The sequence below is a fragment of the Erinaceus europaeus genome, chromosome 14, assembly GCF_950295315.1.
Source record: "Erinaceus europaeus chromosome 14, mEriEur2.1, whole genome shotgun sequence".
In the NCBI taxonomy this organism is placed as follows: Eukaryota; Metazoa; Chordata; class Mammalia; order Eulipotyphla; family Erinaceidae; genus Erinaceus; species Erinaceus europaeus.
In genome coordinates, this window is record NC_080175.1 from 81,492,797 (window position 1) to 81,507,785 (window position 14,989).

The window sequence follows — 14,989 nt, forward strand, 5'->3', positions numbered from 1 at the left end:
GGCATTCTACCAGGTGAGGCACTGCCTACTCTCTGATACAAAGACTTAAAAAAAGAATTCTTGGTGCATGCATTCAATGGCCTTCATAAGTAGATTTAAATATTCAATTGGTTCAAATCCAAATACTGGACAAAATATAAGAGGTGAAATGTTGACAAACACAAATAAGTTCATATTTAAGGACAACTGTCAAAGAAACACAAGCTTTTCTGTTTAACAACAGCAAAATGACTATTATTGTTTATTTTGTAACAGCCTTAACCTCACCACCACCACACATACACACACCAGGGAACTTGATGTGCTTTAACATAGTTAAGAGCTGAAACATAAGAAATACTTTCTGCTTATAATTTTTCAAGTAATTTTAAATTGCTTTAACTTCTGAAGGACAAGTTGTGGTGAGGGAAAACGTGCAAGGCCTCGGGCCAGTATGGATAGTAGCCAGTCAAGGATTGTGATTTTTGAGTAGTAAACACATTTTTGCAAGCAGTGAAAACCAGCTTTACTGAGGAAAAAAAATCATTCCTTAGACTGTTATCAAAAGCAAAAGCTTAGGATTTCTTGTATCTATTAAAAAAAATTATAACAGACAAAGTACTTGGATAAGATCTCCAAATGCAAAATGTCTAGACTTACTGGTACATGCCATAGAAGGTGGGTCTTTCTCAGCCCGGAAGTAACCTTTTTCACACTGACAGATAGAAGTTGCTTCCTTGTAGGTTAAACTGTGTGGAGGACATTTAGAACACTTTGTGTTGCCAGCAAATGCTTTATAGAATCCTGGTCTGCAAGCTATTAAAAAAAAAAAGGAAGATAAGTATAATTATCACTGATTAGAGCTTTTATTTGCACAACTACAGCATATTTTAATTTATAGACATTTTGAGTCTCTGAGTTCAATGTTAAGCATATATAGAAAAGTCAAGACATTTAATACTAATAGATGAATTTGTTTATTAAAAAGCAGTAATATACCAGGGACATTACACTTAACTAAAGTTATTAATAAAAAGACATACATGTGAAAAAGTAAATATAAAACATGTTGGAGTCATTTGAGTCTGGACATATAAAGCAGAGTTAGGAACCTGCTGGGTAATCTACGTATGTCCAGACATAGTGACCCCTAGGAGAAGCAGAGACCAAGCTAGCTCACGACAGATCATCCAAGACTGCAATGCAAGTAATGACTACTCAACTAACTTTTCACCTGATTTGCATACTTACATTAAATTGAATAAAATTAGCATTTATGTTTCTCTGTTTATGGAGGTACATATGTTGAAGAATATTTCTAAAGAACTAGTATGTTGTAATCTACTGGTATTGGTAGTACAATATTAACCACTAACTCATATCCTCTAGCAGGAATAAATTACTGGAGTGGTACACACACAGCGCAACTACGTAATTGTTGATAGTCTGCTTTTACTGTAGTATTTTCATAAGTTAGCTAATAATTCAAGATAGCAAAATCTTAATTATATGCATAATCAGTATTAAAATTAGTGTTATCAGAGTAGCTATTCAAATGTAAGTAAAGTTGTGAGTGGTGGTATATAAATACTAGTAGACATTTTGTCTGACATGCTGACTAATAAAGTTCTTATATGGCTAATTAAACAAACACTGTGACATCAATATATTTCCCTGAACATGTCAAAATTCACATTATTTATATATTTAGTCCCAATTGTCTTTTTTTAAGATACCCTTTAGCTGTATTTCGATGTTATCCAGCAAGTATGGAAACTTTAAAGGGGAAAAAAAAAGAAGACTGCATAAGTGACTTGGATTAATTATAATAAAAGTCGTCAAATGAAAACTATTTTTGTTTTTATCATTTTATCGAATGAATTATTGGTGTATAGCACAACTGTTAACATGTGGGTCCAATCTCTCGTCTCCCTTATATAAGCATCTGAAAAACACTCTTACCCCCAACTTAGGCCCTTTCTACTATCATGCACACACAAGGACCCAAATATCCAATTCTGATCTATACAGAACAGTTAGATAAGTTAACACAAGATCGGATCCTAAATAGAACTGGTTACTGGTTAAGAATTGACTCAAGTGGTCCGGGAGGTGGCACAGTGGTAAAGCTTTGAACTCTCAAGCATGAGGTCCCGAGTTTAATCCCCGGCAGCACGTGCTAGAATGATGTCTGGTTCTCTCCTCCTATCTTTCTCATAAATAAATAAAATCTTTAAAAAAAAAAACAACAATTGACTCAAAATACAACTCAGGTAGAGGAGTTTTACTGTCGTTTTGGCTTACATAAAGCAGATAACAAACAATGCAAAGATAAAGGACTCATAATTGAGAGTTAATGTTGTTCTTAGAAAGGCTCTTCATTTTAATACTGGTAGTACATATGAGGAATGCAATTCAGAGATAAAATGTTTTTTGTTTGTTGTTTTTTTAGTTTGTGTGTTTGTTTGTTTATTTATGTCAGTAGGACAAGCACCTCATGCTTGAAAGCCCAACTCCATTCACTATGTCCCCTCCTAGACTACTCAGTTAATTTTTTACCCACTACTTTATTTCATTAATTTACTTATTTTTAATATTTATACATAAGATATTACTTAAATATTTAATCAAAGTTTAATCTTTTTTTTATTTAAGAAAGTATTAATTAACAAAACCATAGGGTAGGAGGGGTACAATTCCACACAATTCCCACCACCCATTCTCCATATCCCACCCCCTCCCCTGATAGCTTTCCCATTCTCTATCCCTCTGGGAGCATGGACCCAGGGTCACTGTGGGTTGCAGAAGGTAGAAAGTCTGGCTTTTTAATTTTTTTATCACCAAAGCTTTACTGTTCTGGGCTGACTTTTTTTTTTTCTTTCAGTAGAGAAACAAAGGCAGACACACAAACACATAGAGAGAAAGAGAGACAGAGAAGGAGAGGGAGAGACACAGAGAGACAGAGAGACAGAGAACCCAAACTACCAAAGCTTTCTCTATGGTTGTGAGGATCCAGGCTTGAACCTGGGTTGCATGACTAGCAAAGAAGTACACTATTCAGGTGAGCAGTTTTGCTGACTCTTGAAGTTTAGTCTTATAGTAGTTATAAGACAGTGTTTCAAATAATATTCAGTAAAATCACCTTACATATTATCAAAAATATTTTTGATTTAACTATTGTGCTGAAAAATAACAATGTCTATAAAGTACATTTGAAATATTTGTCAATTAATTTTAAATTTTGAACATAATTAGAAATTTAAATCATTTTAACAAAATTTCTACTCATCTAATATTCAATTTACAGATAATTTACAAATATGAGAAATTCATATTCTGTATTACAATAATCTATTGCATATAACTTGCTTATTATAAAGATCTTGTAAATCACATCCTAAAGTCATTTAAAATTAACGATATGTATACTATAAAATCACAAAGTTTATTGCATATACATATATAAAATCTATATTACATATAAATATGAATTTATAACATTTGTCTAAGTTGAAGAGATAGTATAAAAATTATGAAAAGGACTGTAATGCCAAAGGCACCAAAGGTCCCAGGTTCAACCTCCAAGACTAGAGTAAATGTTTGTTAATAGTCTCTATAATTGTATTTTTTCAACTGCTAATAAAGTTCCATATTTATTTTCATATTTTATTGGCATCAGTTATACAAGTGCATAGGATGTATTTTATAATATTTGATCTTTTTCTTTTGGTTACTTATAATTTCTTTTGTTAATTTATAAGAATCATTTATTGTTATATTTGCATTTTTGTAACTTTTTCTACCCATTTCATTTACTTATTTATTTTTGTCTTAGGGTTATCTTGGGGCTCAGTGACTGCACTATGAATTCACTGCTTATGGAGGCCATTTTTTTTCTATTGTTGTTGTTCTTATTGCTGTTGAATAAAACAGAGAGAAAATAAAGCAATTTATAATAACAAAAATAATAAAATATTTAGGGAAAAGTTAAGTACTAAGTGAAAAGTCCGTAAAATAAAAACTATAATTCTTTAAATTAAAGAGAACCTAAACAAAGGAAAGATATCTTGTTATCATGGATCAGAAGATTAAATATAGTTAAAGTGTCACTATTCAAAGCTAGTTACAATTTCAATATACCTACTATGATGTCAATTTTTTACAGAGATAGAATAAGCAAATATATCCCAAAGAGTCAAAGAAATTCTGAGAAGGAAGAAAACTGGAGGCATGAAACTATAGTTTTTAAACTATACTATAAATATGTAGTAATCAAAATAATAAGATATTGGCATAAAACAAGACACATTAATTAATGGAAAAGAAAAGAGTCTAGAAATAAGCCTGTCTGCAAACAACTAATATTTGATGAGGTTTCTGGGTATTTAAAGGAGGAAGGATAGTAACTTCACTAGATGATATTGGCAAAATTGGACAGCTGCATGGAGAAAATGAATGTGGACCTACATTTTACACTAACAAAAAATAACTCTAAATGGGAGGAGTAGGGCCATGATAATACAATAGGAAGAATCTGTATCTACTTCCTTTAGAGATCATAAAACCTCTAACTCAGACCTAAATAATTCTGTTGCAAATATCTGAAAAAGTAAAAATACTGGCAGTAAGGAGATAGACTAAGAAGCTTTAATATGGGGCAGTGGGCTGTAACTTCTAAGGTGCAGAACCTTAGTCTGGGGAGGGCAGTGGGATTTTGCTCAACATTCACTGTCTAGCCTTAAAATTACACATCTGCAGCACTGACAGAAGACAATGAACATTTTAAGATATAAAACTTTATAAGTTATACTGCTGGGAAATTATGCCGATGCAGTCACATCTGCCATGTTGTCTCCTCAGGCTACTGCTAGTTGGGACATTCTCAGAGTGCCTGTTCCATCATGTTATGCCCTCAGGGCATTGTCTATATCCCTGCGATATCCAGAGTGCTTTGGTTACTCCTCCCCCCTCCCATTCTCACGAGACTTAACATCCTATCCTGGAGTGCTATGGTTACTCCTCCCCCTTCCCATTCTCGAGAAAGCTGCTCCTATAAAAGCCTTTCTTCTTCCGCCTCTCTCTCTTCCCAGCGCTTCACTCCAGTGTTCAGACGCAGGAAAGGTTACTGTGTGAGGCAGCCATTTTCACTACCTCCACGTGGCCCAACCTGCTTCTTTAGCACCCAACTCTGAGGTGCCAGCGCAAATAAAGATTTGTGTTTCCTCTTCGCTCAGGACCCCCTATCTCTTCTCTGCGGCCCGCGCACAACATCTGGCGCTCAACGTGTCCCACACTCACACCCAGCCTGAGGTCCAGAAAGGCTGCCCAGACACAGGTAAGTGGCATCCGCCTGCCTCTATGGCTCCGCGTTTCCCTCCACCATGGGAATTTTTTCATTTTATGAGGAGGTGTCCCAGTTGTTATCTCCTTCTGCCCTGGGACAGATTCGCGCTCTCACAGATGGTTTAATTTTCGCTACCCCTTGGATTTTTATAACTGTGGTTGCCACTTACAAGATATGTACAACGTGGTCTGCCATGAGGATAAGTGACCTTGAGGCTGAGATACGAGAGTTAAAGCACATGTGCTTAAGACTCAGATGCCCTCAGCGATCAGCAGATAGACCCAGAACTTCCGTTCCCACAGACATGTACACGTGTTCGGAAGCTCCTCCTCTGACCCCGCCCCCTGCCGCCCAGGGTTCAGCTTCTCCTGAGATACAAGAGTTAAGAGCTATGTGCTTACAACCTAAACGCCCTAAGCGATTAGCAGTCAGCTAACCCAAACTTCTGTTCCTGCAGACATGTGCTCAGTTCCTTCTGCGGCTTCCATGACCCCTTCACCCGCTGTCCCTGCAGACATGTGTTTGGCTGCTGCAGACACGTGTTCAGTTCCTTCTGTGGCACACACGTGCTCAGTTCCTTCTGCTTCTCTGGCCCCACCCCCTGATTCCCCTGAGGCTTCCGGTTCTCTAGCCCCACGTTGGGCGCCAGATGTTGTTGAGCCAGATGTTGTTGTGTGCGGGCCGCAGAGAAGAGAGAGGGGGTCCGGAGCAAAGAGGAAACACAAATCTTTATTTGCACTGGCACCTCAGAGTTGGGTGCTAGAGAAGCAGGTTGGGCCACGTGGAGGTAGCGAAATTGGCTGCCTCATGCAGTAACCTTTCCTGCGTCTGAACACCAGAGTGAAGCACTGGCAAGAGAGAGAGGTGTGGAAGAAGAAAGGCTTTTATAGGAGCAGCTTTTGCAAGAATAAGGGGGAGGAGTAACCATAGCACTCCAGGATAGGATGATAACTCTCGTGAGAATGGGAGGGGGGAGGAGTAACCAAAGCACTCTGGATATCGTGGGGATATAGACAATGCCCTGAGGGCATAACATGGCAGAACAGGCACTCCGAGAATGTCCCAACTCTCGCGGGAACTAGCAGAGTCTGGGGAGGGCAGTGGGATTTTGCTCAACATTCACTGTCTAGCCTTAAAATTACACATTTGCAGCACTGACAGAAGACAATGAACATTTTAAGATATAAAACTTTATAAAGTTATACAAATTTTATAAGATTTAAACTGGAGTCAGGTTCTATTTTGGCAACCTGGGGACACCTTGCTATAAACAACAGAGGTGCTCATTATTTAGAAGTCAATCTCTAGGGGCTGGCGGTAGCTCACCAGGTTAACCACACATAGTGCAAAGCTCAAAGACCACAGCAAGGACCTCAGCTCAAGCTCCTGGAGCCCCACCTGCAGGGAATGTCATTTTACAAGCTGTGAAGCAGGTCTGAAGGCATCTTTCTCTCTTGCTCTATGTCTTCCCCATCTCTCTCAATTTCTCTTTGTCCTATCCAATAATAAGAGCAGCAACAATAGAAAAAGCATGGCCTCCGGGAGCAGTGGATTCATAGTGTAGGTTCTGAGCCCCGGTCCTGGAGGCAAAAAACAAAACAATAACATAAAAGAAAGAAGTCAATCCACATGGCTCTAGATTCAGGGTGCTGATCCCTGAGGATATGCTGAACTCTGGCTAGATGACTGACATGATGACAGAGACTGCTGGGAAACCCAGCTTCATGCAGGCCTAGTCTCACACAACATCAGGAACGCTTGGTTTTACCCAGGTCCCCTGACGGATGAATTGGCTTATGCTCCCAAAGAGCTGCTGACATTACTGAGGAGACAAAATAGTTCACCCGTATGGACAAGACACAAAATGAAAAGTCCAAACAGAACAAAAATATATAAGCTCCCTAAACAAGACTTCAAATGAGATCAATGATAGAGAATTTCAGTAAATCTGATAAATTTGGGAATGGTGGATCTATAAAATATATTATACTCACTAAATGATATAATACATATTTAGAATTTAAGGTTTTCAATTTAAATGTTATGATTTGATAAATTTTAAATGACTGCTTCAAATAAAATGTGATGCACATTATAAAGGTCAAAGTGTATATTAGTAGCACACTAATATGAATTGAGTCATAGAAGTACTTAACCTAGTAACTATTTTAGTTGAACACAAATTTTTAGAGATGTTTGAGATTTCATTACCCACATATAAATTAAACCTTTAGGTATTGATGGAAACACAACTGGAAAATTTTCTCTCACTCTCACTTTTTATTTCTCCCTACTCACTTCACTGCTTTCAGCTAAAATAAAATAAAATAAAAATGACCTGTTCTATGCATACTTGTTTAAAAAATTGAATCGTTAGGTTGAATCATACTAGCATTTTTTTTTGGGGGGGGAGTGCATGGATTATAGAGAACTCTAAGACAAAGATCTAAGAAAAAAATCCTTGTTGGCATAACATGCTTTGAAATTCTGACTATTTGATGAGATATTGAATTATGTCTTGTGTAACAAGAACTGATATTTAATATAATTGACTGCTTTTTCCTTGCCACTGTTCAACAGTCTGTAAGTTTAAATAAGCCTGGATAACTTGACAGCAAAATATGTGACCTGCATTTCTCAAAATAAGACATATGATACTTAAGAAACTAGAAATGGTATTAACATTATAGTTTTCTTGTATATCCTATAATTACAAAAATTCAATTTTGCTTTCATCTAAACAGATAGCAAAGGGAAAATTGAAATTAAAATGTAAAATGAAACTTCAAAAACCTGAGTATAAGTGTAAATATTTTGTTTTTCCATAGTAATGCAGAATAACACAAGGAAAATGTTGAAACCAAATAGACGTATACCGACTACACTGTGGATTGTCCTTCAACATATTTAAGCTAGTATTTCTTGCAAGGGGGACTACTTTGAAGTTCACATGATGTATGGAATATATGTGAAAATGTCCTATTACTAATTCTAGTTCCTCAATATCAGCATAGAAATGTTTAAAATCACACTATATGACTTTAATCCTAAAAAATCAAAGAAAAGAGTTTTGGCTCTGGAAACGAGAAGATAAGCAGGCTGTATCACATTTCTCCTGTTTATTTATTAGCTCTGTACACAATATAGCCAGTAACCTAAAGACTCTGAAATATGTAAGAAATAATTATGCTAGAGATGATTCAAAGTCTAAAATAACAGGATGGTGATATATTTGCCATTCCCACTATTTTGTCTAGAGTTTGACCTGAATAGACAGGAAACTTAAAAATTAAAAAGTGGGCCATATGTCAGAGTTCTATGACAAGTCTGTTCATCTTTCTCTGAGAATGAGAAATGAATCTCTAATGTTTAGGTGAAAATGTGGCAATATTTTTTCCATTTTTCTTTTCTCAGTTCTATGATTTCCACCTATAAAGCAATAATGTGGTCATGAAGTTGGTAGTGTTAGTAAGTAGTAGGATCCCACAGGCCCAAAATTCTTAAGAAAAATTTTTACTATTTACTGAGGGTGTGGCGCTGAGAAGCTGTAGTCAACACCCATTCCATGTCTTTCTTAGGTCTCCCCTCTTAGACCTGGATATGGCCCCTAATTCCAGAAATTGATTAGTGTGAACTAAACAAAGTTAGAACTAAACAAAGTCAATCTTGAAGGAACTTAAAGAGGAGTTAAAGGGAAATAGAAAAGACTAGAAAGAATATGGAGAGATGAGAACTTTATGAGCAATTCAACCCAATTGCTTATAAACTTATAAGCTTACTCCCAAATGACATATATGTGGATATACTTCTATTTAACAAACCAAAAACTTTGAAAAGTGATCCAAAAGACCATCAGTTGGATCTCAGACTAGCAGTAACTATTTTTGATAAGAACAGATTGGCTACTGAAGGTACCAGTTACCAGGGCTGGAGCCTGGGAACTCTTTCTTACATGCAAGTCCTATGTAGTTCTGTTGTGCTATCTTCCCAGCCCAACAGAGATGCTTTAAATTTTTCATTAAGAGAGCCTATGATTTTGTTTGTTCACTTGCCATGTTATACAAACTCTGTTCCAAGGGTCCTGATGGGAACCCTGGATCATGTGAATTACTTCAAACACCATCAGTGGTAAGAAAAGAGTTCAGAGGGGCAGATATCAGTTCATATCTCCAGTTTATTTCACCAAGTATCACATGCATTGACCTCTTCTTCCATTTTTTTTATTGAGATTATATACAAACATCAAAAGAGCTATGTCAATATAAATATTTTAGGGGAATACACATTTGAATAATCTCATTCCTAGAATGTAAACCACTCTATATCAAAGTTATTATCTTCAATTCTAAGGATTACATCAAATTCTATGTTTACTCTGCTACTCCTGGCCTTACTCCAAGGTTGTAGGCATAGTTCAGGGGTATTATCTGTGTTTACCTTGGTGTTGGTCAAACCTTGAAGGAGACTGGAAACAGTAACAGCAAGAGAAGACAAAGCATTTCTGACATTGACTAATTAGGCAGTTTACAGTTTTAATACAAAGCTCTTAATTAGAGAAACTGGTAAGCAGAAAAGCAGGACTGTAAACACATATCTATAAGTAACAAGCATTGTGAATCAGGGTTCCCCAGCAACACAATTTTTAAAAACTGGAACACATACTAGTAAATCCAGAAACCCCAAAACCTCCCAGCTCCTTACCCTTCCTTCTTTCCCTAGGACTTCAGCGGCTCAGGCATGAGAGTCTCTTTGCATAACCATTATGATGTCTACCCCCAAAGAGATTTCATTGGATAGGTGGTTTTTGTTTGGTTTTCCCTTTGGATAAATCTCAAAGAGAGGAATTGCTGGGTCATCCTGTAGGTCTATATCTTGTATTCTGAGCATTCTTCAGACTGTTTTCCACAGGGATTGGACCAATTTGTATTTCCACCAGAGAAGTAGTGTATAAGGGATCCTTTTCTGCAACATCCTCACCAACATTTATTTCTGTTCTTTTTAATGTAAGACATTCTTACAGGTGTAAAGGATACCACATTGTTATCTTTATTTGTGTTTCTCTGATAATCAGTGACTTTGAGCAATTTGTCATGTCTGTTGGTTCTCTGAATCTTTTCTGTCCATTTTCCACTTTTTAATGGAGTTATCTCATTTTCTATTGCTGAGTTGGGTGAATTATTTTAAAAATATATTTTGGTTATTTGCCATTTGTCTGATGTATGGCATGTAAAGATCTCCTGCTCCACAGAGAATCTCTGCATTTTGGTGGTTCTTCTTTTTTTCCCCTCATAATTATAAATTCCATATTTATTTTTTCTTTCTTTTTTATTAGTGATTTAATAATTGTGAAGATTGTGAAATAAGAGAGGTACAATTCCATATAATTCCCACCACCAGAGTTCCATATCTCCTCCCCTCCACTGAAAGGTTCTCTACTATTTATCCCTCTGGGAACAAGGATCTTTATGGGGAGGGGAACAGAAGCTGTAAGGTCTAGCTTCTGTAATTGCTTTTCCACTGGACATGGGCATTGATGGATCAATCCATAGTCCCAGCCTGTCTCTATTTATCTCCAGTGGGGTAGGGCTCTGGGTAGGTAGGATTCCAGAACAAATTGGTGAGGTCATCTGCCCAGGGATGTCAGGTTGGCATCATGGTAGCATCTACAACTTGGTGGCTGAAAAATATTAAGCTATAAAGCAGAACAATTTGTTTAATAATCAGGAACCTAAAGGTAAGAGTTGAGGATAGGACTAGAAAGCTGGATGGGTAGAAACTTCAGTTTGACATAGTACCATTGGTTTATTTTGATTTCTTTTTCCTTGCAATTGTTCTTGAGTTATCAAAGATGTTTTTAAACCTTATACAGAAGAGTTTGCCAATATTTTCCTCAAAACATTTGACAGTATTTGGACTAACATCTAAATCTTTCATCTGTTTGGAGTTTACTTCCATGTGTCGTGAGCTGTAGTGGTCCAGTTTCAAATTTCTTTATGTTTTAACCCAATTTTCCCAACTCCATTTGCTGAAGATGCTCTCCTTTATCCATTTAATGTTTTGGGTCCCCTTGTCAAAATCTTGATGCCCAAAAGTGTGAGGACTTATTTCTGGTTTCATAATTCTATTCTACTGGTTCATATACATATTTTGGTTTTGTTACCAGTTTTGATAATAACTCTATAATATAGTTGATGTCAGGAATCATGACACTTCCATTGTTCTTTTCTCTCAAGCTTGTTGATTGAGAGATGGTTACTGATCCCAATAAACTTTTCTTCTATTCTCTTTAAATTTTGTAGGACCTTGAAGGGGATTGCATTAAATCTGTACATGTCTCTGGGTAGGGTGGTCATTTGATGATGTTAGTATACATGAACATAGTATATCTTTTTTTTTTCTCTCTATTTCACTGAATGGTGAACTCATAATGTTCAGTATACAAATTTTTCACTTATTTGGCTTATTCCTACATGACTGCTTTGTTGTCATAGTAAATTTGATAATTTTTTTGATTCATTCTCCTAGTTTAGTGTCTGAGTTGAGGGATGCCACTGAGTTTTTGTATATTACTTTTGCAGCCTGCCACACTAATATACTGTTCAATAATTTCCAAGCATTTCCTATTGAATTATTTTTAATTTCCTATGAATACTATTATGTCATCTATAATCACAGTTTTACTTCTGTTCCAATCTGTATCCCTTTAATTCCTTTCTCTACCCTAATTTCTTTTCTTCCTCTCCTTCTCTTTTTTTTGCCTCCAGGGTTATTGCTGGGGCTTGGTGCCTGCACTATGAATCCACTGCTCCTAGATGTTATTTTCCCCCTTTTGTTGCCCTCGTTTTTATTATTGTTGTTATTATTATTGATGTCATTGTTGTTGCATAGGACAGAGAGAAATCGAGAGAGGAGGGGAAGACAGTCTTCTTCTAGCGTTTGCCCTTCTTCCGTAGCCAGTCAACAGCGTCAGGTTGAAAGCTGTCAGGAGCTGCTTGTTGCTGGCTTTGAATGTGACTGGGATCCATGTGGATTCAGTCGGCTAGGAAGGATCGTCAGTTTCCCCAATGAATGGGTACTCACGGGATGCACCACGAGAAGGTCGATCCAATGCATACCAGTAAGTACCCAGTGAGGGGGGGAGAAAGATAGACACCTGCAGACCTGCTTCACCACCCGTGAAGCGACCCCCTGTACGTGGGGAGCCGGGGGCTCAAACCAGGATCCTTATGCTGGTCCTTGCACTTTGCACCATGTAGCTTAATGCACAGTGCTATCCCCGACTCCCCTCTCTATTCTAATTTCTATGACTAGATTTCCAAAACTATGTTGAATAACACTATGGGCAATGCTGCCTTGAAAAGATCAAAGAGGGAAAGCTTTCATTTTCTTGATATTGGCCACAATATTGGCTGTTGGTTTGCTGTATGTAGACTCAACTAGTTTAAGGAATTTTCCATATTTCCCTACTGTTTTTTAATGCTTTATGAAAGGATGTTGAATCTAGTCAAAGGCTTCCTCAGTATCTACTGAATTGACTTGTGGTTTTTGGTTTTCCTTTTGTTGATGTGGTAAATCACATTTATTGATTTATGTATTTTGAACCAACCTTGATCTTCTGGATAAATCCCATTTGGTCATAATGTACAATCTTTTTAGGCCACTGCTTTATCCTATTTACCAGAATTTTGTTCAATATCATAGCATCTATGTTCAGGGATAATGAGCTGTAATTTTCTTTCTGTCTGATTTTGGTATCAAAGTTCTGTTGTCTCATAGAAAGTGGTAGGGAGTATTCTTATGTACTCCATTTCTTAAAAAAAAGATCTTGTTAAGTATAGGCAGTATCTCTATTGATGTTGAGAGCAGTAAAAATAATTTGTGTTTATAAACTTATTACTTACAGCTAGAGCAGAATTTAACAATGTAATGAATAAACATTTTGCTATTAAAAATAAATTTAAGTCAGAAGGAGTAGCTCCCCTAAATAGTACATGTGTAGTACTAGAGACTGCAAGCTTCAGACATGCAAGTCTTATGCTTTATCAGTTGAGCTATTGCTGCAGCCTGAAAGTGTGAATGTAAGTTCAACTAACTTCTAGTTCAATAAACAATGAACTTTTGTAAGTATTCACCAGAGATGATCTATTCCTTAATATTTTTTTCTCTATAAAATTCTAGGGAAGCCTCTCTTAGAGCCTGAACTTCAAATTTATTTAAAATGGTATTAATAAAATGTCAACATTCTCTCTTATTTCCATAATAAATAAAATTCTTATTTATAGAATGCCTATTTTGAGTATTATAAAGGAATTCATTGAGTAAAAAGTTATATACCTGTACATAAAAGAAATGAGGAACACTATTCATCTTGTCTCTAGTCTTTCATTCACTTTACATACTTCCTAAAATTCAATTCTCTCCTGTACTCTCCTTGAGGTTTCTTTTGTTTGTGTGGAATCCTAAGATGTAAAAGCAGTATTGTCAGCACCCTTAGTTATGTGGGTACCCTTAGAGTGCCTAGTTAGAGTACTTACCATAATAAGAAATCAAAAATCATGAACTAGTGAAGATTCTAGTCCTTATATGTGTCTGTGTGCCAGTATTAATTCAGGTAGTGGCCAATATTTTCATTGGATATTGGCCATTAGGAAATAAAAGGGCTATAGCTATGTGCTATTTCATACAGCAGGACTTTTCTCCCTCTCCTCCCCACACACTCTCTTCTCCCTCCCCACTCCCCTCTCTCTCCCATATAAATTTATATATGTATATATATACTATATATATATACACACATATATATACACACATATATATACACACACACATATATGTGCACACATATATGATAGAGAAATTGAGAAGGAGGAGATATAGAGGGAGAGAGGCACCTGCAGCACTACTCCTACTTCACCACTCACAAAGCTTGCCCCCTGCAGCTGAAGTCTTGAACACATGTGTCTGTGTCCTATAGCATATATGCTCAATAAGGTATACCACCACACAACCCTACTTTCTTAATTAAGACTAGAATCTAGATTAGGCTTTAATAAGTGTGTATTACTGCTTTATAAATGAGAACACTAAGATAATGTGGTCTGATGAAAGATGTAAACAGTTTAATTATGCTTAGTATTGTGTAAAATGATATGCTATTATTTTAACAAAAAAGGTTATTAAATGACTGACATAACTATCTACTTCTTTTTTTTCAAGTGCTATTTTCTGATTAAAAATGTATTCTTTTTCTCCAATAATAAATAATGACCCAGTAATCATTTTACTAGGAGAGAAGGTAATGTAAGTCAAGTGACTTCCATAAACTGTGTAGAGAATAATGTACTCCAATGGAGAGCTCACATTTTTGTAAAAAGAATATTCATGTAGTTGTGATCCAGATAATTTTTAATTTTCTGCATTCACTATAACTATGGAAAAAGCTGAATATTTATAAAGCATTTAAAATTGAAAAAAAGCACACAAGCAAAGTTCATTCAAAGAGTTTCTGAGACAATTTTTTCAGTGTTGTCACTTTTATAGATGTGTTTAATGAATAAACTACTTTAGTGTTTGAAGTAAGAGACTACAGGAAGTGACAAGGCTCACTGTTTAATAATTTATTGGAGGAAATAAAATTTCTATTTGCCAAATTGTATAAAATACATC

General features: G+C 36.2%; 1 protein-coding gene across 3 annotated transcripts in view; it reads right to left on the reverse strand.

Moving 5' to 3' along the window:
• The window catches only part of EPHA6 (EPH receptor A6), an 818,416-nt gene that overhangs the window by 543,835 nt on the left and 259,592 nt on the right, over positions 1–14,989 (reverse strand). For all 3 annotated transcript variants that reach the window (XM_060172097.1, XM_060172096.1, XM_060172098.1), the window contains one exon: positions 640–795. In XM_060172097.1, coding sequence (XP_060028080.1) covers positions 640–795 — 156 coding nt within the window. The remainder of the gene's footprint in view (positions 1–639; positions 796–14,989) is intronic.